This window comes from Procambarus clarkii, chromosome 56 (assembly GCF_040958095.1).
Source record: "Procambarus clarkii isolate CNS0578487 chromosome 56, FALCON_Pclarkii_2.0, whole genome shotgun sequence".
NCBI classification, from domain to species: domain Eukaryota; kingdom Metazoa; phylum Arthropoda; class Malacostraca; order Decapoda; family Cambaridae; genus Procambarus; species Procambarus clarkii.
In genome coordinates, this window is record NC_091205.1 from 2,769,862 (window position 1) to 2,788,095 (window position 18,234).

General features: G+C 44.9%; 1 protein-coding gene across 1 annotated transcript in view; it reads left to right on the forward strand.

Moving 5' to 3' along the window:
- Nucleotides 1–14,702: 14,702 nt before the first annotated feature.
- The window catches only part of LOC138353051 (keratin, type I cytoskeletal 9-like), a 40,105-nt gene continuing 36,573 nt past the window's right edge, over nt 14,703–18,234 (forward strand). The window contains exon 1 of the mRNA XM_069305690.1: nt 14,703–14,795. Coding sequence (XP_069161791.1) covers nt 14,703–14,795 — 93 coding nt within the window. The remainder of the gene's footprint in view (nt 14,796–18,234) is intronic.

Here is an 18,234-nt window from a genome sequence, read left to right on the forward strand (position 1 = left end):
CCAATCCTGGACTATGCGGCCCCAGCATGGAGCCCGTACCTTGTCAAGTACAAGAAGAAGAGTTTTCGTTCCTTAAAAACGAACTTTCGTTCTTTCGTTTTCGTTCGTTTCGAGATAAAGTTCAGAGGTATTCCACTAGACTAGTCCCAGAACTAAGAGGCATGAGTTACGAGGAAAGGCTGCGGGAAATGCACCTTACGACACTGGAAGACAGAAGAGTGAGGGGAGACATGATCACAACCTACAAAATCCTCAGAGGAATCGACCGGGTAAACAAGGATAAACTTTTCAACACTGGTGGGACGCGAACAAGGGGACACAGGTGGAAACTGAGTACCCACATGAGCCACAGAGACGTTAGAAGGAACTTTTTCAGTGTCAGAGTAGTTAACGGATGGAATGCACTAGGCAGTGATGTGGTGGAGGCTGACTCCATACACAGTTTTAAATGTAGATATGATAGAGCCCAGTAGGCTCAGGAATCTGTACACCAGTTGATTGACAGTTGAGAGGTGGGACCAAGGAGCCAAAGTTCAACCCCCGCAAGCACAAATAGGTGAGTAGAAATAGGTGAGTACACACACACACACACACACACACACACACACACACACACACACACACACACACACACACTCAAGGTACAAGGTCCTGTACAAGGATTAATTGAATTCTACGTCCAGGCTAAAAAGGGGTGGCAGGACTACATATTTTTGAGTTGCAAGAAAGCCTTCGGCACAGTATCACACAAGAGGCCAGTGAAAAGGTTGGAGATGCAGGCAGGAGTGAAAGGGAAGGTACTTCATTGGATAAGGGATTACCTAAGCAACAGAAGACAGTGAGTCACTGTGAGGGGGGGGGGGTTAGGTCTCAGATAGGCGAGACGTTAGCAGTGGAGTCCCACAGAGTTCAGTTCTTGGACATATACTGTTTCTGATATGTGTAAATGATCTCCCTGAGGTAATAGAATTGGTCTTCTCATTGTTTGCTGATGATGCAAAAATTATGAGGAGGATTAAGGCAGAGGAAGATAATAAGAGGCTACAAGATGACCTGGACAAACTGAATGAATGGTCCAACACATGGCTACTAAAGTTCAACCCGAGTATATGTAAGGTAATGAAAATCTGCGGTGGAAACAGGAGCCCAGACACAGGATAGAAAATTGGAGAGAAAGTACTTCATGAAACGGACAGAGAGAAAGATCTAGGAGTTGATATCACACCAAACCTGTCTCCTAAAGCCCACATAAAAAGATAACGTCAGTGGCGTATGCGAGACTGGCTAACATCGGAACTGTCTTCAGGAACCTGTGTAAGGAATCATTTAGAACCTTATATACAACATATGTAAGACCAATCCTGGACTATGCGGCCCCAGCATGGAGCCCGTACCTTGTCAAGTACAAGGACGAAGAGTTTTCGTTCCTTAAAAACGAACTTTCGTTCTTTCGTTTTCGTTCGTTTCGAGATAAAGTTCAGAGGTATTCCACTAGACTAGTCCCAGAACTAAGAGGCATGAGTTACGAGGAAAGGCTGCGTGAAATTCACCTTACGACACTGGAAGTCAGAAGTGATGGGAGACATGATCACTACCTACAAAATTCTCAGAGGAATTGACAGGGTAGATATGGATAGACTGTTTAACACGGGGGGGTACGCGAACAAGGGGACACAGGTGGAAACTAAGTACCCAAATGAGCCACAGTGAACGTGATGTTACGAATCTAGCATTGATTCTAACATTATCATGATAAAGATGTATAGCAATTAATACTTTCCTTGTTCTGTTCTATTATTAGTATAATATCCATTTAATATTGTATGATTTATATAATATTGTATGATGTATATTGTAGCATGCTGTAGTGTCTGAGTTGTATTATTTTGATAGGCTTGTGCAAGTTATTTCTTGTATGAGGGAGTGTGGTTTCTCCTTAGGGGGAAGACCATATTTGGATGTGTCCAGAGTGCGCGTGGGTGACCTGCATGGGAGGAGACATGCACTCAAGTTAAGTCAGTGGAGATTGTTTATTTAGGTTATTACCTAGTTAGCTCTCTTGGTAAGACTATTTTGTGATACCCGCACTTATTAATTCATGTGTTCAAGAGATTGTCTGTGCTCATTAAGGAATTCATGATATTATTGCATGCTGAAGAATATATCTGGCTGTTATATTTTTACCATTTATATGTTGATATGTTTGTCACCCTGACGTACAGTATATTGTTTGCCCCTTCCAAAGCAGTGTTTTTCTTATAATACCCCTTTACATATTACTATCCCCTAGACGAAAATTTAAGATTAGGCCGAAACATATATAGTTGATCACTGCAGGCAAAAGAACCATACCAAGGCATCAAGGGCTGTAACAAATGTCCTCCTGGACAGGGCCCCGTATGATACAGCCCTTGATGCCTTGGTAGGGTTCTTTTGCCTGCAGTGATCAACTGTATATGTTTTGACCTCATCTTAAATTTTCGTCTAGAGGATAGTAATATGTAAATGGGTATTATAAGAAAAACACTGCTTTAAAAGGGGCAAAAAATATAATGTACGTCAGGGTGACAAACATAACATATAAATAGGTAAAAACATAACAGCCAGATATATTCTTCAGCATGCAATATCATAAAATCCTTAATAATGAGCACAGACAATCTCTTAAACACATGAATTAATAAATGGGGGTATTACAAAATAGTCTTACCAAGAGAACTAACTAGGTAATAAGCTAAATGAACAATCTTTCACCGACTTAACTTCAGTGCATGTCTCCTCCCATGCAGCCTCACACACGCAACTACCTAGCCTCTCGCCAGCAAAGCAGGCGTCCTACCAAAACATCAACTAAGCATCCACATGAACTCATGTGAAAACTCTACTAACAATGTGTAGTACTAAGAACCATATAATCAGTAATCTTAAGAGTATATAATACTGTTACAATAATCACACGAATTTATTATACTCAATAACAGGAAATAATCAAGGTTGAAATATAAACACTAGCTTGACAACAAGCCGCACTCTGGACACATCCAAATACGGTCATCCCCCTCCCCCCCCCCAAGGAGAAACCACACTCCCTCCAACAAGAAATAACTTGCACAAGTCTATCAAAATAATGCAACTCAGGCACACTACAGCATGCTACAATATACATCATACGATATTATATAAATCATACAATATTAAATGGAACACAAATGAATACTATACTAATAATAGAACAGAACAGGGAAAGTATTAATTGCTATACATCGTTATCATGATAATGTTTGAATCAATGATAGATTCGTAACACGTTACAATAACTTTTTCAGTGACAGAGTAGCTAACAGGTGGAATGCGTTAGTCAGTGATGTGGTGGAGGCTGACTTCATACACAGTTTCAAATGTAGATATGATAGAGCCCAGTAGGCTCAGGAATCTGTACATCAGTTGATTGACAGATGAGAGGTGGGACCAAAGAGCCAGAGGTTAACCCCTGCAAGCACAACAAGGCGAGTACGCTCACACACACATATACACACAAATGTATGTGTATGGGGGATGATATCACGCCAGACCTGTCCCCTGAAGCCCATATCAAGAGGATAATATCAGCGGCATATTCCAGATTACTCAAGCACAACTAGGTGAGTACAAACGTGACTCTCGTTCCTTGATTTCCCGGGGAATATACTCTGGTGGGGTTCCTGCAGTTCTGCTCTCCAAGCCCGACCGGGATCCAGCCTTGACTTGTGAGAGCTTGGTCAAACAAGCTTTTGCTTGGAGCGGTCAGCAGGCCCACGGCCCGGTTTGTCTGGCAATTCTTACCGATAATTATTGTTAAGGCCCCTGTAGCCTGGGTGGAACGAGTCTACCTTTCTGAGAGTTTTTTCTGCCGACCACACCTGATTGAGGTTAGAGGAAAGATACATATATTAAATAACTCTAGCAGTACCCAGCCCCGCGTTGCTGTGGCTCAGCAACGAATGTGCGTTGTCCCCCAGTGCTCCCCAACATTCCCCCCTCACCCGTCTTTTCGGCCTCAAAACCATTCCCCACTCCACCGTCCCCTCGTACTCCCCACAATTCCCCACGCCATCCTCCCCTCTTCCTTCCCATCATGCCCCACTCCCCTGTCCCTTTGTCCTCCCCACCCTTCTCCATTCCTCTATCCCCTCGTCCCCATCATCCCAAACTCCCCCCCACCCCCGTCCCTGTTACGTACCTCTAAAAGATACGTAATTAAATAAATTAATATGTACCTTTATAATTGTGTATAAATTACATGTATGTATATTGATATACTTATATGTTCTATGTAAAATAATTTCATGTTACATTGTTGGCGTTAGGCCCAACGTATCGTGGGAATGATTGTTTTATTTCTTTGTGTACTCAGTTTTCCACGGGAACTAATGATTTATATGTGATCATATGTGGGTAACATAGGTGAATAATAATTGTGTGAAACTGTATCTGGCAAATTGTCGTGGGATAGTCCGTTGCTGGATGAGCATGCCATCATTCCCCTTTGTATGTGTATTTTAATTTCTATGTAAAGCAATAATTACCTTATTTTTGTTATACCAATATGTATTGACCATTCCTTAAGTTAGTTTAAGATTACTCTTGTCACAATATATTGCTCCATTGTAGAATTAATAAATATTGTAACTTTGACAATTTTTCGCCGGGCAGAAGCAATGATTTTGACTCCCGCAGAGCAGATATGTAGGTCAATAGCTGATACGGGCCAGGGGAGTTAACATCTTGTGAAATTAAGTTGTACATTATTCTTCTGTCATAACCATACATATAATAATATTATATTAATTTCTGGGAGAGACAGTAATATGTTAATTTGATATATTTGTGATAAAGTAACCATCTGTATTTATATATGCTATTGAGATTTATGTAATATATATATATATATATATATATATATATATATATATATATATATATATATATATATATATATATATATATATATATATATATATATATATATATATATATATATATATATATATAATTTTATATGTATTCCTTCAGTCCTAAAGGAAAATTTTAACAAAGTGCTCATTACTTATTAAGGGGTTACACTGGTGACCCGCTCTTGTGAACAGCAGTTTTAGTAACCCTAGACCTTTTTTAAAATTGGCTGTTGTAGGGTCACGAGCCGTAACGAACGATAAGTAACATAGAGTTATGGGGGCCTGTGCCGGGAAATATTGTTCCCACTTAAACTTAACTATGCTAATCTAACCTTGCCTTCCTAGGTACCAGTGTGTTAGGTGTCTGTGTTCTTTAAGAACTATTCCATGTGCCAAGCAAGCCTTCCTGTGTGTCAAGTAACAACGTTTCACGATTTTGAGGTAAGTCATCATATATATTTTGTTTGTGCAGTGAGGCCAAGCGAATTTTCAGTGTGGTGACAATTTTACAGTGAAGTGTAGTGCAGTGCCATTGTTTTAATTATTGTTGTGAATCAAGTGCCAAGTATTAGTAACGAGGGAGGAGCAAGTGTTGTCGTTGTTGGCTCACCCAGACTTTGAAGGAATTAAGAGCCTAAAAAAGACTGAGTTAATACAAATGGCAAATCAGTTGGATTTGACCGCCAACAATAGAATGGTTAAAGCCCAAATTGTGAAAGTCATTGTGACGCATTTTGTTGAGAATGGAGAGTTAGATGAAGAAATTCTGGAGGAGTTAAGAGAGAAGTTGAGTGATCAGATGACGTTAAAGCGTCTTGAGTTAGAAGCTCGCCAATTAGAGCTTGAAGCTCAAAAGGAACAAAAAATATTAGAGGCTGAAGCTCGTCAAAGAGAGATTGAAGCTCAACAGAGACAGCAAATATTAGAGGCTGAAGCTCAGCAGAGGAAGCTTGAGACTAGGCGGTTAGAGGTTATGGCACAGTTGCAACTAGAAGCCACAAAAAAGCAACAAGCCGAGGAACAAACTAGGCAATTAGAGATTCAACAACAAATGGCTGACACTAATTATAGGCTTGAAACACAGCGTATGGCAGCTGGGCATGGAAATACTAGTAATGTTTCTACAAATAGTGATAATAATCCCATCAGGATGAATAAGAATATAGAGTTACCCAAGTTTAATGAGGAGGATCCTGAAGGTTTTCTTTGCACATTTTTATAAGATTGCCATCAGTATGAACTGGCCAAGGGATCAGTGGGTAGCCATTATGCAGTCTCAAGTTAAGGGGCGTAGTCAGGAGGTTTTTACATCCCTACCTGACGCTCATAGCTTTGATTATGAATTTGTAAAGAAAAGCATCTTAAATGCGTATCAATTAAATCCAGAGGCACACAGGCAGAAGTTTCGGAACCTAAGGAGGGTAAGCGATCAGACAATTGCAGATTTTACTCGACAGAAGACGAATTTTTGCAACAGATGGTTAAAGTCACTTTCAGTAACTGAGTTTGATGCTCTAAAGAATCTTCTTATAATAGAAGAAGTATTGTCATGTCTCCCAGACAAGTTGTCTACTTTTATGGCAGAACAAAAGAATGTAACAAACATTTATGAGCTGTCAAAGCTCGCTGATGAGCATGAGTTGTTGACTAAGGCCCAGTTTACGGCCACTTCACCTAAGTCTAGTCGTAGAGTAAATTATAATGCTCACAGAACTCCTTATCAGTATAAGTCTCCAGGTGCGACAGTTACTCCCGTGAACTCTTCTCTTACTAACCCTAAGATTGTTACTCCATTGCCAGGATCATCTAAGCCTAGTAATGCTATTTCTAAACCGGCAGTTGGTTCTACCAGTGTGTCCACTGTCAAGTATTGTACACATTGTAAGAGAAGGGGACATGTGATTTCTTCATGTTTTAGCTTGCATCCTGAACTACGGCCAACTGGTCTTATTATGAGTAAAGGATTGCAACCTATTAGTTCTTCATGTATTACAGTCAGTCCCAATTGGATGGCTGAATTTAAACCATATATTTCCACAGGTACCTTATTATGTAATAATGGTAGACATAAGACTGTTCAATTACTCCGTGATACTGGAGCTTCACAGTCTCTTATTACCCAGAATGTACTTGCAGATGTTGACACCCGAGATCTTGGTGAAGTTGTGCTTCTCCAAGGTATTGCAGGTAGTGTGCAACCGGTGTCCTTAATGCAAGTTAACCTTGATTCTAACTATACTTCAGGATGGTGTAATGTTGGTGTAAGTAAACAACTGCCCATTCCTGGGGTAGACATTATTCTAGGTAATGATTTTGGCAACCGAAAGGTTGTAGGGCCCAAGTGTCCCATCATGTTAACTAAACCCAATAATGCATTAGCTCAACCAGAAGCAGATGATGATATTATTTACCCTGCTTGTGTTGTAACTAGATCAATGGGACAAACAGGTGAGAGTAATCCTGTCTTCACTGAGGTTGCTGTTCCCAAGACCAGGACCCCTTCAGTAAAGGAGTGGGAGGTGGATCTTGAGGATTCCTTTATGACTCGACTGGATGATGAGAGTGAGGCCGTAGTAGAAGCCCCGCCGAACCTAAATCACAAGGAAAGTGAAGGTGAGGAGGCTGAACTATCTGTACCTTGCCCGCTTGTCTCCAGTGAACCAGTTGTCGAGAGTGAGGCCGAAGTAGCTATGACTCCATTTTATTCTGATCAATCGGGAAAAAGAGATCAAGCTACTAGGTTCATTCTACTACTAGAGTCATTGCCCTTAAGTGTTGTACAGACTACTGATCCTAGTTTAATTAAGTGTATTTCTGAGGCTCCTGATAATGTTGATGCATTGGAGAAAGGGACGGGTTTCTTCTTCAAGAATCGACTTCTGATGAGAAGGTGGAGACCCAAGGGCACTCCCTCTTCAGATGATTGTGAGATTAGAACCCAACTCGTTGTCCCCAATGAGTATCGTAGGCAGGTCCTGCAGGCTGCACATGATGACCCCATGGGAGGTCATCAAGGTATCACAAATATGTACCATAAGATATGCAAATATTTTTTCTGGCCTAAGTTAAAGAAAGACGTGGTCAGATATTGTCATAACTGTGTACCCTGTCAAATTGTTGGTAAACCAAATCAATCTGTACCTAGAGCACCATTGCAACCTATTGTAGTTCCTGATGAACCATTTACTCATGTTGTAATTGATTGTGTAGGTCCTTTACCTAAGACTAAGTCGGGTAACATGTTTTTGTTCACTCTCATGTGTATGACTACAAGATTTCCTGAAGCTTATGCTCTAAGGAATACCAAGGCTCATAATCTCATCAAGTGTCTTGAAAGATTCTTTTCGTTGTTTGGAATGCCTAGAGTTATTCAGAGTGACAATGGGGGAAATTTTGTTTCTAAAGTTTTCAGAACTTTTTGCGAGTCCCGAGGGATTCAGCACAAATTATCCAGTCCATATCATCCACAAAGCCAAGGTGGGCTTGAACGTTTCCACCAGACCTTAAAACAAATGTTGAGGACAACCGGAGAAACTCATCCACGTAATTGGGATGAGAATCTTCCCTTTGTGTTGTTTGCTGCTAGAGAAGGGCTACAAGAGTCATTGGGCTGTTCACCTTTTGAACTATTGTTTGGTCACCAAGTAAGAGGTCCTCTTAAAATGCTACAAGAAAAGTTGTTGGGAGATGTCTCTGTTCATCAGAGTGGGTTGTACTTGAGTGAGGTCAAGGACAAGTTGTGTCGGGCTCGTGAGTTGGCGAAAGAACATCTGGGAAGAACTCAACAAGCCATGAAAGTAAGATATGACAAGAAGTTCAAGGCTAAGCTCAGGTCGTTTGCTGTCGGAGATTTGGTGTTGGTGTTGAAACCTCGTATGGGGACTTCCATGTCCCATAAGTTCGCAGGACCCTACCAAGTGGTAGAAAAGGTGGGAGACCTAACTTATAAACTAATTAACCCTAATCTTTCAGAACCCCAAATGACTGTGCACATTAACAGATTAAAAGCTTATGTTGGACCAGGTGTAGTAGCTTGTTTTAGTCGGGAAGAGTTACCACCTGAGGATAATTGTAGTGAGGGAAATGATGTTAATATTCAACTTCTCAGTTCCAGTTCCAATGGCAGGGAGATGCTATGTCATTTACAGGAGGAGCAACGTGATGAGTTCCAGGTTCTGCTGGACAACCATACATCTCTGTTTGGGGAGGTTCCCACACAGACCCACCTCATCACACACGACATTCAGCTCCACCAGGCGTCACCATGTGTCCACCTGGCCTCACCATGTGTGCACCTGGCCTCACCATGTGTCCACCTGGCCTCACCATGTGTCCACCTGGCCTCACTATGTGTCCACCAGGCCTCACTTTGTGTCCACCAGGCCTCACTATGTGTCCACCTGGCCTCACTATGTGTCCACCAGGCCTCACCATGTGTCCACCAGGCCTCACCATGTGTCCACCTGGCCTCACTATGTGTCCACCAGGCCTCACCATGTGTCCACCAGGCCTCACCATGTGTCCACCTGGCCTCACTATTTGTCCACCTGGCCTCACCATGTGTCCACCAGGCCTCACCATGTGTCCACCTGGCCTCACCATGTGTCCACCAGGCCTCACCATGTGTCCACCTGGCCTCACCATGTGTCCACCTGGCCTCACTCTTTGTCCATCTGGCCTCACCATGTGTCCACCTGGCCTCACCATGTGTCCACCTGGCCTCACTATTTGTCCACTAGGCCTCACCATGTGTCCACCTGGCCTCACCATGTGTCCACCTGGCCTCACCATGTGTCCACCAGGCTTCACTATGTGTCCACCTGGCCTCACCATGTGTCCACCAGGCCTCACCATGTGTCCACCTGGCCTCACTATTTGTACACCAGGCCTCACCATGTGTCCACCTGGCCTCACCATGTGTCCACCAGGCTTCACTATGTGTCCACCTGGCCTCACCATGTGTCCACCAGGCCTCACCATGTGTCCACCAGGCCTCACCATGTGTCCACCTGGCCTCACTATTTGTCCACCAGGTCTCACCATGTGTCCACCTGGCCTCACCGTGTGTCCACCTGGCCTCACCATGTATCCATCTGGCCTCACTATGTGTCCACCTGGCCTCACCATGTGTCCACCTGGCCTCATCATGTGTCCACCAGGCCTCACTATGTGTCCATCTGGCCTCACCATGTGTCCACCTGGCCTCACCATGTGTCCACCTGGCCTCACTCTTTGTCCACCTGGCCTCACCATGTGTCCACCTGGCCTCACCATGTGTCCACCTGGCCTCACTCTTTGTCCACCTGGCCTCACCATGTTTCCACCTGGCCTCACCATGTGTCCACCAGGCCTCACCATGTGTCCACCTGGCCTCACCATGTGTCCACCTGGCCTCACCATGTGTCCACCTGGCCTCACCATGTGTCCACCAGGCCTCACCATGTGTCCACCTGGCCTCACCATGTGTCCACCAGGCCTCACCATATGTCCAACTGGCCTCACCATGTGTCCACCTGGCCTCACTATGTGTCCACCTGGCCTCACCATGTGTCCATCTGGCCTCACATGTGTCCACCTGGCCTCACTATGTGTCAACATGGCCTCACCATGTGTCCACCTGGCCTCACCATGTGTCCACCTGGCCTCACCATGTGTCCACCTGGCCTCACTATGTGTCCACCTGGCCTCACCATGTGTCCACCTGGCCTCACCATGTGTCCACCAGGCCTCACTATGTGTCCACCTGGCCTCACCATGTGTCCACCTGGCCTCACCATGTGTCCACCTGGCCTCACTCTTTGTCCACCTGGCCTCACCATGTGTCCACCAGGCCTCACCAAGTGTCCACCTGGCCTCACCATGTGTCCACCTGGCCTCACCATGTGTCCACCTGGCCTCACTATGTGTCCACCTGGCCTCACCATGTGTCCACCTGGCCTCACCATGTGTCCACCAGGCCTCACTATGTGTCCACCTGGCCTCACCATGTGTCCACCTGGCCTCACCATGTGTCCACCTGGCCTCACTCTTTGTCCACCTGGCCTCACCATGTGTCCACCAGGCCTCACCAAGTGTCCACCTGGCCTCACCATGTGTCCACCTGGCCTCACCATGTGTCCACCAGGCCTCACCAAGTGTCCACCTGGCCTCACCATGTGTCCACCAGGCCTCACCATGTGTCCACCTGGCCTCACCATGTGTCCACCTGGCCTCACAATGTGTCCACCTGGCCTCACTATGTGTCCATCTGGCCTCACCATGTGTCCACCTGGCCTCACTATGTGTCAACCTGGCCTCACCATGTGTCCACCTGGCCTCACCATGTGTCCACCTGGCCTCACCATGTGTCCACCTGGCCTCACCATGTGTCCACCTGGCCTCACTATGTGTCCACCTGGCCCCAACATGTGTCCATCTGGCCTCACCATGTGTTCACCTGGCCTCACTATGTGTCAATCTGGCCTCACCATGTGTCCACCTGGCCTAACCATGTGTCCACCTGGCCTCACCATGTGTCCACCTGGCCTCACCATGTGTCCACCTTGCCTCACCATGTGTCCACCTGGCCTCACCATGTGTCCACCTGGTCTCACCATGTGTCCACCTGGCCTCATCATGTGTCCACCTGGCCTCACCATGTGTCCACCTGGCCTCACCATGTGTCCACCTGGCCTCATCATGTGTCCACCTGGCCTCAAAACCCCAGCCACCTGGTCTGTGCCTCGAAAAAAATGCTTCGGAATCACCGACAATTTGACACGTTGCTGGACGAGTCGCTCCACACCTCTAACCTGGACGAGTCGCTCCACACCTCTAACCTGGACGAGTCGCTCCACACCTCCATTCTGGACGAGTCGCTCCACACCTCCATTCTGGACGAGTCGCTCCACACCTCTATGCTGGACGAGTCGCACCACACCTATATTCTGGACGAGTCGCTCCACACCTCTATGCTGGACGAGTCGCTCCACACCTCTATGCTGGACGAGTCGCTCCACACCTATATTCTGGACGAGTCGCTCCACACCTCTATGCTGGACGAGTCGCTCCATACCTCTATGCTGGACGAGTCGCTCCACACCTATATTCTGGACGAGTCGCTCCACACCTCTATGCTGGACGAGTCGCTCTACATCTCTAACCTGGACGAGTCGCTCCACACCTCTATGCTGGATGAGTCGCTCTACATCTCTAACCTGGACGAGTCGCTCTACATCTTTATGCTCGACGAGTCGCTCCACACCTCTATGCTGGACGAGTCGCTCCACACCTCTATCCTGGACGAGTCGCTCCACACCTCTATGCTGGACGAGTCGCTCCACACCTCTATGCTGGACGAGTCGCTCCACACCTCTCTGCTGGACGACTCGCTCCTCACCTCTATACGAGACGCTGCACACCTCTATGCTGGACGAGTCGCTCCACACCTCTATGTTGGACGACTCGCTCCTCACCTCTATACGAGACGCTCCACACCTCCATGCTGGACGAGTCGCTCCACACCTTTATGCTGGACGAGTCGCTCCACACCTCCATGCTGGACGAGTCGCTCCACACCTTTATGCTGGACGAGTCGCTCCACACCTCCATGCTGGACGAGTCGCTCCACACCTCCATGCTGGACGAGTCGCTCCACACCTCTATGCTGGACGAGTCGCTCCACACCTCCACATAGTATATACTCAAATGAAGGTCCGGTGTTTACATAGAGTTGACAGTGTTGACAACAGTGTAGACATGGAAGCACTAACTATCGCTAGGGTAAAATTTATTACATTTTGTGGAGGTACAAAGTGCACTGGAGCTGATGTGCACACATGGCTGTTCACATGTACAGGGAACGATTACACAGGAATATTAAGTTGGCAACTTGTAAAGATAAAAATGTACACTTGGGCACAGGTCTTGCTGTTTGTACCAAGAGGGATGTACACAGGATCACAGGACTGTTAATTGTAGAGATAATGATTTACACAAGGCTGGCAACTTGTAAATTGATGCACAAAAGGCTTGTAAATATTATTGTTTACATAAAGCTGGCCACTTGTAAATTTATGCACAAAAGGCTTGTAAAGAGAATGATTTACACAAGGCTGGCAACTTGTAAATTGATACACATAAGGCTTGTTATGAGGATAATTTACAAATAGCTGGACACTTGTAAAGATAATGATTTACACAAGGCTAACAACTTGTAAATTGATGCAACGACCTCACAACTTGTAAACTGATTGATGAACACATAAATAATTTAATTTAAATATAATTTACAGGTAAGCTCAAACATTTATCACTTATCAGCGTACTTTCTTATCAATAATTTATCATTTTTGCGTACTCTTTCACGCCATTTTTATGCTGGTCTTAAAGGCAGACCTGAAAACTATGCCTTGGATTGTCAATCTTCCCATTTACATTTACAAGAAAGTTTTTGTTTTTTTCCTTATTTTCTCTTTTCATTCTCATTGTTCTCACCCTACAAGCTGTTTATCCCTCCTCCAAAACAAGTTTGTCAGTGTTACTCCTTGATCACTCTGGCTGTTATTGCATTAGTTTGTCACTATATTTAGATGGGAGCATAGATGATCTTACTCCCTCTCAAGCACAATGTCTCACCTAATATCCTTCCTTCTGTTGATGACTTCTTTTGATCTATCATTTTCTTGCTTCTTTCTCCCTCTTCTCTCCCTTCCCTGTTGCACCCTAACACGTGATATTACCACCTCGCAATTCATTATTTTAATTCGATCGTATATATCTTAGTTTTATTTATCCAGTGTTCCACTTAACTTTTCTTTCAACTGTTTATCTTCAATCAAATGTTTCCACTCCCTGTGTCTCTTTTTGTACACAGGTGCGCTCAGAGCAGTGGTGAGTCACAGTTACTGCCAACTATCTCATTTACTCATGTATCTACTTATAAATGTAAGCTAATATTAATGCCTCGTCTAGTTTCTTCTCTTTTACATCGCTTTCTCTTCAATGGATGTTCCCACAGCTATGAAGCTCTTATGTGTCTCTAAACTAACGCTTCTCGCTCTATAGGCATTCAGTCAGTGGAAACACTAGAGGAAGCTTCATCTTCCATGTAGGAAACCCTAGATCATTGGCTTCATCTTCCATGTAGGAAACCCTAGATCATTGGCTTAATCTTCCACGTAGGAAACCCTAGATCATTGGCTTCATCTTCTATGTAGGAAACACTGGAGCATTGGCTTAATCTTCCATGTAGGAAACACTGGAGCATTGGCTTCATCTTCCACGTAGGAAACATTTAAATCAACATTGGCTTAATCTTCCATGTAGAAACAGTGGAACATTGGCTTCATTCCCATATAGGACACACTGGAGCACTGGCTTCATCTTCTATGTAGGAAACACTTCAGCATTTGCCACATCTTCCATGTGGAAATAATGAATCAATGACTTCATCTTTCTTGCAATTCCGATAATCCTCAGATTCCCGTAATCAGAGGTTCTGAGATCCTAAACGTTCCCAAATTGCTTTAATAAGGGTTTACTGACTTGGAGGAATGTAGCGGCGCCTGAGACCGGGGAGGAGGTAGAGAGGGAACAGAGAAGGAATGGAGGGTGAACAGAGAGAAATAACAGAGAAGGAATGGAGTGGGAACAAGGAATGGAGGGGGAACAGAGAGAGATAAAAGGGAAAGAATGGAGAGGGAACAGAAAGAGATAAAAAGGAAAGAATGGAGGGGGAACAGAAAGAGAAAATAAAAGGAACGTAGAGTAAATAAAGAGGAAACAGAGATGGAACAAAGAGATAACAAAGAGGAAACAGAGAGGGAAAACAAAGGAGGAATAAAGATAGAACAAAGTGGGAATAAAGATAGAACAGAGAAGGTATAAAGAGAGGGAACACAGAGAGAATGAAAAGGGAAGAGACAAAGACTGAATAGAAACGAAATAGAGAGAGAGTATACTAACGAAACATAGAGAGAGAAAACAAAGATAAAACAGATAGGGAATAAAGATTAAAAGAGAGAAAGAGAACAAAAAGAGATTAGAGATGTAATAAGGAATAAACAGAGAGGGAATAAATAGAAAACAGAGATGGAATAAGGAATAAACAGATAGAACAAAGTCAGAACAGAGAAGAAACTGAGACTAAGAGGAAAGCAAACAGCGAAGAACCAAAATATCTTACAGTTTTGAATTTTTTGGAATAGCAAATGTTTTTTTTATGATCACGTCCATCAAATGACTGCAATTTCAGGCCATAATAAACATCATTGGGTATTCGTCATATTATAAAAAATAAAAGGATATGAAATTGGTTTTCTCCGCTCATTTTAATAAGCCAGAAGTAGTATTTGATTCCTTACAAACAGGTCTCGAATTTATCAGAAAAAGGCACATAGAACAAGAGGGATATTGTTGTACTGAGGAGGGCCACAGTGTTCCTGAATTAACATGTCTTATTTCTGTGCTTGTTGCGAGGACATTGTGTGGAATGGAGGTGTGGAAGGTGTTGATCTTGATATGTGATGACTTGCTAACCTGTGCGGATAGGTGGATACTGTTTACTTCAGAGAAAAGAACCTTAAATGTTCACCACACTCCACCTGACCTGACGGCCAGGTGGGACGGCCCGCCGTGGAACTGCTGACTGTGTTTGTTGGGTGGTGACTGTGACTCCAGAGATTTGTGTAGAAAAGAATCGACATCGTCAATCTACTAGCACTTAGAGAATCACCAAGTGGAAAGGTGACGACGGAGCACCATCGTCAACCATACATCATCATTACTCATCTTGTTGTGTGAGCGGGAATCATACTGGTATGTACCCCCTCTCTGGTCAAGTAATCAGGTGTACAGTGTGAGGTAAAATATTATCAAATTCTTGTTCAGGATAGTATATATATTTAAAATCTCGGTGTGGCTCATTCTGGGTAGAAGTTAACGCTAACGGGAACTAGTGACACACGCGCACGCACGCACGCACTCAAGCCCACGTACGTATGCACGCACACACACACGCACACACAGGCTAGAAGGGATTAACACCTTTCGTGGAAAGAAGATAAAACCTCTCATAATCCACCCCTCTCTATTACCCCTTCTCTTCCTACCCCTCTTACCTGCCGTAAGCTGAACACCTCACCTTCTCTTTACCCCATCCCACGCGCACACACACGTTCGTTATCTCTCTATCTCTCTATCTCTCTCTCTCTCTCTCTCTCTCTCTCTCTCTCTCTCTCTCTCTCTCTCTCTCTCTCTCTCTCTCTCTCTCTCTCTCTCTCTCTCTCTCTCTCTCTCTCTCTCTCTGTCTCTGTCTCTGTCTCTCTCTCTCTCTGTCTGTCTCTCTCTCTCTCTCTCTCTCTCTCTCTCTCTCTCTCTCTCTCTCTCTCTCTCTCTCTCTCTCTCTCTCTCTCTCTCTCTGTCTCTCTCTCTGTCTGTCTCTCTCTCTCTCTCTCTCTCTCTCTCTCTCTCTCTCTCTTGCTCTCCCTCTCTTGCTCTCCCTCTCTTGCTCTCTCTCTCTCTCTCTCTCTCTCTCTCTCTCTCTCTCTCTCTCTCTCTCTCTCTCTCTCTCTCTCTCTCTCTCTCTCTCTCTCTCTCTCTCTCTTGCTCTCTCTCTCTTGCTCTCTCTCTCTTGCTCTCTCTCTCTTGCTCCCTCTCTCTTGTTCCCTCTCTCTTGCTCTCTCTCTCTTGTTCTCTCTCTCTTGTTCTCTCTCTCTTGTTCTCTCTCTCTTGTTCTCTCTCTCTTTCTTGTTTGCTCTCTTTTGCTCTCTCTCTCTCTTGCTCTCCCTCTCTGTCTTGATCTCTCTCTCTCTCTTGCTCTCCCTCTCTCTCTCTTGATCTCTCTCTCTCCCATGCTCTCTCTCTCTCTTGCTCTCTCTCTTGAAAAGGGGCAAAATGGCAGGAGGCCGCAACAGGGACAAGGAAAGCAGCCAGGGGGATCAAACAAAGGAATTGCTAGCCCAAGTTCTGGAGGAATTCAGGAGGGAGATGAATGAAATGAGGATTACAGTTATCAATCTGCAAAGTGAGCTAGCATCAGCAAGAGAGGAGATCAAATCTCTCACAGAGAAAAATAAAGAGACCGAGCATCAGATTATCATCCAAAGGGAAGCTGGGAATGTTACATTGGAAAGAAACGCCTCTGTACCTGATACATTTGCGGATATACTGAAAAAGAGCTCAGAAGCAATGGACACAGTGAGGGAGGTAGCCATGCAAGCAGCCACGTCACAGGAAGCAGCAAGGTGCACCACTCAACTGCTGGAAAGAAAAAGATCAGTGGTAGTAGTAAGCATCAAAGAACAGGAAGGATCTAACAGGCAAGAATGGAATTGCAAGAATAGAGAGGCAGTACATGGGCTACTGAAAGAGTTACAGATGGAAGGGGCTGTACATAAAATTGAGAAGGTTTTCAGGTTGGGCTGGTACAACAAGGACAGAACCCGACTTGTAAAGGTGGTGTTTACAAACGAAACCACGAAGGAGGATATACTCGAAAGGAAGAGTCGTCTGCAAAATATGGAGGGATACAAAAAAGTATTCCTGCAGAGGGACAGGACGAAGGAGGAGAGAGCCAGGGCAGCAGAGGCAAGGAGGAAGCGCAGGGAGAGTGGAGCAAATAAAAAAATCACAGCCCTCAACACAACAGTTTCAGAGACAAGAGGAGAACCCAAAATCAGCATCCCAGCAACACCAGAGGGGAGGGCAACACCACCACCCCCCTCTGCATAGAAACTCTCCCTTCCCCTCACCCTACCTGCCCCCACCCAACCCTCCCTCCCCCCCCCACCCCATTCTGACCCTGACACCCCTTCCCCATTCCCATCATGTCCCCCCTCCCACCTTTTTCCCCCTGTCCCCCCTCCCTCTTCATCCCATACCCTCCCTATTCCTCAGGAGGTGGTGTAGCTTTGCTACTAAGAGATGGTTGGAGTTTCGAAAAGATGGTAATTCAGAACTGTGAAGGTTTCAGTGACTACATATCAGGCACCATAGCAACTGGAGGACAGAAAATTATAATAGTAGTCATATATAACCCCCCACCGAATGTCAGAAGACCCAGACAGGAATATGATAGAAACAACTTGGCCACCATCAATATAATAGAGAGAGCAGCTTCTGTGGCTAGCAGGAACGGATCCAGACTTCTAATCATGGGAGACTTCAACCATGGGAAGATAGATTGGGGGAACAGAGACCCATAAGGAGGCCCAGACACATGTAGAGCTAAGCTGCTGGATGTGGCAACAAGAAACTTTCTAAGTCAACACGTCAAGGGACCGACAAGAATGAGAGGAGGGGATGAACCAGCCTTGCTTGA